This window comes from Gigantopelta aegis, chromosome 11 (assembly GCF_016097555.1).
Source record: "Gigantopelta aegis isolate Gae_Host chromosome 11, Gae_host_genome, whole genome shotgun sequence".
Taxonomy (NCBI): Eukaryota; Metazoa; Mollusca; class Gastropoda; order Neomphalida; family Peltospiridae; genus Gigantopelta; species Gigantopelta aegis.
In genome coordinates this window covers 31,427,727-31,435,478 of record NC_054709.1, presented here as the reverse complement: position 1 = coordinate 31,435,478, position 7,752 = coordinate 31,427,727, and the positions used below count along the sequence as shown (strand labels likewise).

Genomic DNA, 7,752 nt, shown 5'->3' with positions numbered 1-7,752 from the left:
AAGGTTATTGGTAAGACTGAATGGGGAGCACATCGAAAGGTTATGCTCCGACTTTATAGATCTTTAGTTCGGTCTAAACTTGATTATGGGTGCATTGTGTATGGGTCAGCACGTAAGTCTTACTTGCAAATGCTAGATCCTATACACAACCAGGGACTTAGGCTTTGTCTTGGTGCTTTCAAAACATCTCCTGTGGACAGCTTGTACGTCGATGCACACGAACCTAGTTTGGGTGCTAGACGTGCAAAGCTTTCTCTGCAGTATGCTACAAAGATTAAATCAATGCCAAAACATCCTGCACACAATGCGGTGTTTAATAATAAATATATGAAGTTATTTGATGCGAAACCGAATGCGATTCGAACATTTGGTCTTCGCATTAAGCAGTTTTTATCAGTTTCCAACATTGATTTAACAGACATTTTGGAAACGCCTTCATATTTTATTTTGCCACCTTGGTGTATCAAACCACCAAAAATTGTATTCGATCTTGTGCATCTAAAAAAGATCGCACAGATGCAGTTATTTATAAACAACATTTCATGGAAATCCAAGAGCGGTACTGTGATTACATTCCTGTTTACACAGACGGATCACGGGATGGGAATTCTGTGGCTTGTGCTACAGTGTTTCCATCAGACACAATAATTTCCATGAGATTGCCTGATTCAGCATCAATCTTTACTGCTGAAATTTGGGCAATCATTAAAGCCCTGGAACAGATTAAGGATTCATATGCATCCAAGTATATTATTTTTACAGACTCGCTTTCGTGTCTTCAAGCTCTACAGTACATGAAATTGGAGCACCCCTTAGTTGGGATGGTGATACGAAAGTGTGTCTTTTTATCAATTGCCAATAAAGATGTTATACTGTGTTGGGTACCTAGCCATGTTGGCATTAGGGGTAACGAAAAGGCAGATGTTGCTGCCAAGTCTGCTTTGAACTTGCCCCGTGTCCATGTTGGTGTCCCCTACAGTGATTTTAAATTTCATATTAACCAATATATCTTTTCGACTTAGCAAGATGATTGGGACGGTGCGGTTGCGAATAAGCTTCATTCTGTCGAGGCAGTCCTGGGAGAGTCGCAGTCATCCTACAGGCGATGCAGGAAGGATGAAGTAGTCTTATGCCGTGCCCGCATCGGCCATACATATTTGACGCATTCATTTATTTTAAAGAAGGACCCTCCTCAGTGTGAACACTGTCAGGGTACACTGACTGTGCGGCACATTTTGTTGGAGTGTGATCATCTCAAGCCGACAAGAAATGATATATTTGGCAACAGAAATGTTTTGGAATCGTTTAAATTCCATCCAATGTTAATTGTAAAGTTTTTAAAACACTGACTTATATACAAAATTTTAAGATATACTTAACTTGATTTTATATATTGTATTATACTCCCCCCCCCCCCCCCCCCACACAGCTCCTTACACTGTGGTTTTACATGAGTCTATACAAATATGTTCATATACTTACCATTTGTGACACCCAAAAGCCGATATGTATTTTTGTGCTGGGGTGTCGTTAAACAAACATTCAATCAATCAATCAATCTTGTGCCGTGCCCGCATCGGCCATACATATTTCACGCATTCATTTATTTTAAAGAAGGACCCTCCCCCTCTGTGTGAACATTGTCAGTGTTTTAAAATGTACTTACCTTGAATTTATTTATTGTATTTATACTTTTTACCCACAGCTCCTTACACTGTGGTTTTACATGAATGAATATATATAAATAATATTTCCATATACTTACCATTTGTGACACCCAATAGCCGATATGTATTTTTGTGGTGGGGTGTCGTTAAACAAACATTCATTCATTCATATTGTGTCCTACCCTTTGTCATTAGAGAGTGAACATATAAGGAATGTCTCTACTTTACTGGTTTAAATATCTGTGTACAGCATTACACATTCACCAGACCATAAAGCACTTTGAAATTCATCCTGGTACTTCCATGAGCAACTCGCGGCACTTTGAATTTCATCCTTGGTACTCGGTACTCGCATGAGTTACTCGTGGCACTTTTATCTTCTTCCTGGCACTTTTATCCTTTTCCTGGTACTAGCATGAGTAACTGATGGCACTTGTATCTTCATTCTGGTACTCGCATGAGTAACTCGTGGCACTTTTATCCTCTTCATGGTACTCACATGAGTTACTTATGGCATCTGTATCCTCTTCCTCACATGAGTCACTTATGGCACTTTTATCCTCTTCCTCACATGATTTACTTATGGCACTTTTATCCTCTTCATGGTACTCACATGAGTTACTTATGGCACTTTTATCCTCTTCCTGGTACTGGCACTTTTATCCTCTTCCTGGTACTCGCATGAGTTACTTATGGCACTTTTATCCTCTTCATGGTACTCGCATGAGTTACTTATGGCATCTGTATCCTCTTCCTCACATGAGTTACTTATGGCACTTTTATCCTCTTCATGGTACTCACATGAGTTACTTATGGCACTTTTATCCTCTTCATGGTACTCACATGAGTTACTTATGGCACTTTTATCCTCTTCATGGTACTCGCATGAGTTACTTATGGCACCTGTATCCTCTTCCTCACATGAGTTACTTATGGCACTTTTATCCTCTTCATGGTACTCACATGAGTTACTTATGGCAATTTTATCCTCTTCATGGTACTCACATGAGTTACTTATGGCACTTTTATCCTCTTCCTGGTACTCACATGAGTTACTTATGGCACTTTTATCCTCTTCCTGGTACTCACATGAGTTACTTATGGCACCTGTATCCTCTTCCTCACATGAGTTACTGGCACTTTTATCCTCTTCATGGTACTCACATGAGTTACTTATGGCACCTGTATCCTCTTCCTCACATGAGTTACTTATGGCACTTTTATCCTCTTCATGGTACTCACATGAGTTACTTATGGCACTTTTATCCTCTTCATGGTACTCGCATGAGTTACTTATGGCATCTGTATCCTCTTCATGGTACTCACATGAGTTACTTATGGCACTTTTATCCTCTTCCTCACATGAGTTACTTATGGCACTTTTATCCTCTTCCTCACATGAGTTACTTATGGCACTTTTATCCTCTTCCTGGTACTCACATGATTTACTTATGGCACTTTTATCCTCTTCATGGTACTCGCATGAGTTACTTATGGCATCTGTATCCTCTTCCTCACATGAGTTACTTATGGCACTTTTATCCTCTTCATGGTACTCACATGAGTTACTTATGGCACTTTTATCCTCTTCATGGTACTCACATGAGTTACTTATGGCACTTTTATCCTCTTCATGGTACTCACATGAGTTACTTATGGCACTTTTATCCTCTTCATGGTACTCACATGAGTTACTTATGGCACTTTTATCCTCTTCCTGGTACTCGCATGAGTTACTTATGGCATTTGTATCCTCTTCCTCACATGAGTTACTTATGGCACTTTTATCCTCTTCATGGTACTCACATGAGTTACTTATGGCACTTTTATCCTCTTCATGGTACTCGCATGAGTTACTTATGGCACCTGTATCCTCTTCCTCACATGAGTTACTTATGGCACTTTTATCCTCTTCATGGTACTCACATGAGTTACTTATGGCACTTTTATCCTCTTCATGGTACTCACATGAGTTACTTATGGCACTTTTATCCTCTTCCTGGTACTCACATGAGTTACTTATGGCACCTGTATCCTCTTCCTCACATGAGTTACTGGCACTTTTATCCTCTTCATGGTACTCACATGAGTTACTTATGGCACCTGTATCCTCTTCCTCACATGAGTTACTTATGGCACTTTTATCCTCTTCATGGTACTCACATCAGTTACTTATGGCACTTTTATCCTCTTCATGGTACTCACATGAGTTACTTATGGCACTTTTATCCTCTTCATGGTACTCACATGAGTTAATTATGGCATCTGTATCCTCTTCATGGTACTCGCATGAGTTACTTATGGCATCTGTATCCTCTTCATGGTACTCACATGAGTTACTTATGGCACTTTTATCCTCTTCCTCACATGAGTTACTTATGGCACTTTTATCCTCTTCCTCACATGAGTTACTTATGGCACTTTTATCCTCTTCCTGGTACTCGCATGAGTTACTTATGGCACCTGTATCCTCTTCCTCACATGAGTTACTGGCACTTTTATCCTCTTCATGGTACTCACATGAGTTACTTATGGCACCTGTATCCTCTTCCTCACATGAGTTACTTATGGCACTTTTATCCTCTTCATGGTACTCACATGAGTTACTTATGGCACTTTTATCCTCTTCATGGTACTCACATGAGTTACTTATGGCACTTTTATCCTCTTCATGGTACTCACATGAGTTACTTATGGCACTTTTATCCTCTTCCTGGTACTCACATGAGTTACTTATGGCACCTGTATCCTCTTCCTCACATGAGTTACTGGCACTTTTATCCTCTTCATGGTACTCACATGAGTTACTTATGGCACCTGTATCCTCTTCCTCACATGAGTTACTTATGGCACTTTTATCCTCTTCATGGTACTCACATGAGTTACTTATGGCACTTTTATCCTCTTCATGGTACTCACATGAGTTACTTATGGCACTTTTATCCTCTTCATGGTACTCACATGAGTTACTTATGGCACTTTTATCCTCTTCATGGTACTCACATGAGTTACTTATGGCACTTTTATCCTCTTCATGGTACTCACATGAGTTACTTATGGCACTTTTATCCTCTTCATGGTACTCGCATGAGTTACTTATGGCATCTGTATCCTCTTCATGGTACTCACATGAGTTACTTATGGCACTTTTATCCTCTTCCTCACATGAGTTACTTATGGCACTTTTATCCTCTTCCTCACATGAGTTACTTATGGCACTTTTATCCTCTTCCTGGTACTCACATGATTTACTTATGGCACTTTTATCCTCTTCATGGTACTCGCATGAGTTACTTATGGCATCTGTATCCTCTTCCTCACATGAGTTACTTATGGCACTTTTATCCTCTTCATGGTACTCACATGAGTTACTTATGGCACTTTTATCCTCTTCATGGTACTCACATGAGTTACTTATGGCACTTTTATCCTCTTCATGGTACTCGCATGAGTTACTTATGGCATTTGTATCCTCTTCCTCACATGAGTTACTTATGGCACTTTTATCCTCTTCATGGTACTCACATGAGTTACTTATGGCACTTTTATCCTCTTCATGGTACTCGCATGAGTTACTTATGGCACCTGTATCCTCTTCCTCACATGAGTTACTTATGGCACTTTTATCCTCTTCATGGTACTCACATGAGTTACTTATGGCACTTTTATCCTCTTCATGGTACTCACATGAGTTACTTATGGCACTTTTATCCTCTTCATGGTACTCACATGAGTTACTTATGGCACTTTTATCCTCTTCCTGGTACTCGCATGAGTTACTTATGGCATTTGTATCCTCTTCCTCACATGAGTTACTTATGGCACTTTTATCCTCTTCATGGTACTCACATGAGTTACTTATGGCACTTTTATCCTCTTCATGGTACTCGCATGAGTTACTTATGGCACCTGTATCCTCTTCCTCACATGAGTTACTTATGGCACTTTTATCCTCTTCATGGTACTCACATGAGTTACTTATGGCACTTTTATCCTCTTCATGGTACTCACATGAGTTACTTATGGCACTTTTATCCTCTTCATGGTACTCACATGAGTTACTTATGGCACTTTTATCCTCTTCCTGGTACTCACATGAGTTACTTATGGCACCTGTATCCTCTTCCTCACATGAGTTACTGGCACTTTTATCCTCTTCATGGTACTCACATGAGTTACTTATGGCACCTGTATCCTCTTCCTCACATGAGTTACTTATGGCACTTTTATCCTCTTCATGGTACTCACATGAGTTACTTATGGCACTTTTATCCTCTTCATGGTACTCACATGAGTTACTTATGGCACTTTTATCCTCTTCATGGTACTCACATGAGTTAATTATGGCATCTGTATCCTCTTCATGGTACTCGCATGAGTTACTTATGGCATCTGTATCCTCTTCATGGTACTCACATGAGTTACTTATGGCACTTTTATCCTCTTCCTCACATGAGTTACTTATGGCACTTTTATCCTCTTCCTCACATGAGTTACTTATGGCACTTTTATCCTCTTCCTGGTACTCGCATGAGTTACTTATGGCACCTGTATCCTCTTCCTCACATGAGTTACTGGCACTTTTATCCTCTTCATGGTACTCACATGAGTTACTTATGGCACCTGTATCCTCTTCCTCACATGAGTTACTTATGGCACTTTTATCCTCTTCATGGTACTCACATGAGTTACTTATGGCACTTTTATCCTCTTCATGGTACTCACATGAGTTACTTATGGCACTTGTATCCTCTTCATGGTACTCACATGAGTTACTTATGGCATCTGTATCCTCTTCATGGTACTCGCATGAGTTACTTATGGCATCTGTATCCTCTTCATGGTACTCACATGAGTTACTTATGGCACTTTTATCCTCTTCCTCACATGAGTTACTTATGGCACTTTTATCCTCTTCCTGGTACTCACATGAGTTACTTATGGCACCTTTATCCTCTTCCTCACATGAGTTACTTATGGCATCTGTATCCTCTTCCTCACATGAGTTACTTATGGCACCTGTATCCTCTTCCTCACATGAGTTACTTATGGCATCTGTATCCTCTTCATGGTACTCGCATGAGTTACTTATGGCACCTTTATCCTCTTCCTCACATGAGTTACTTATGGCACTTTTATCCTCTTCCTGGTACTCGCATGAGTTACTTATGGCACCTTTATCCTCTTTCTGGTACTCACATGAGTTATTTGTGGCACTTTTATCCTCTTCCTGGTACTCGCATGAGTAACTGATGGCACTTGTATCTTCATTCTGGTACTCGCATGAGTAACTCGTGGCACTTTTATCTTCATGCTGGTACTCGCATGAGTAACTCGTGGCACTTTTATCTTCATGCTGGTACTCGCATTATCCACTTTTATCTTCATCCTGGTACTCGCATGAGTCACTCGTCACACTTTGAACTTGATCCTTGATACTCGGATGAGCCACTTTCAACTTCATCCTTGATACTCGGATGAGCCACTTTCAACTTAATGTTGATACTCGCGTCAGCCACTTTCAACTTCATCCTTGGTACTCGCATTATCCAATTATCTTCCTTTGAACTTCATGCTGGTACTCGTGTCAGCCACTTTGAAGTTCATTCTTGGTACTCGCATTATCCATTTTGAACTTCATCCTGGTACTGGCATGACCACTTACCTCACTTTGAAGTTCATCCTGGTACTGGCATGACCACTTACCTCACTTTGAACTTCATCCTGGTACTGGCATGACCACTTACCTCACTTTGAACTTCATCCTGGTACTGGCATGACCACTTACCTCACTTTGAAGTTCATCCTGGTACTGGCATTATCCACTTACCTCACTTTGAAGTTCATCCTGGTACTGGCATTATCCACTTACCTCACTTTGAACTTCATCCTGGTACTGGCATGACCACTTACCTCACTTTGAACTTCATCCTGGTACTGGCATGACCACTTACCTCACTTTGAAGTTCATGCTGGTATTCACATGAGCAACTCATAGAACTTTGAATTTCATACTGGTACTCACATGAGTAATTCATAGCGTTTTGAACTTCATCCTGGCACTGATACCACGTGGAAGTATGGG

At 40.4% G+C, this 7,752-nt stretch overlaps 1 protein-coding gene across 1 annotated transcript; it reads right to left on the bottom strand.

Annotated features, from left to right (window-relative positions):
• Positions 1–2,289: 2,289 nt before the first annotated feature.
• LOC121385137 (serine-aspartate repeat-containing protein I-like) lies at positions 2,290–7,213 on the bottom strand. Its single transcript, XM_041515675.1, has 3 exons — positions 7,084–7,213; positions 3,882–7,016; positions 2,290–3,815 (listed from the first exon to the last, which is right to left on the bottom strand). The coding sequence occupies exons 1-3, from the start codon at positions 7,211–7,213 to the stop codon at positions 2,290–2,292; spliced, it is 4,791 nt and encodes a 1,596-aa protein (XP_041371609.1).
• Between the last annotated feature and the right edge of the window lie 539 nt (positions 7,214–7,752).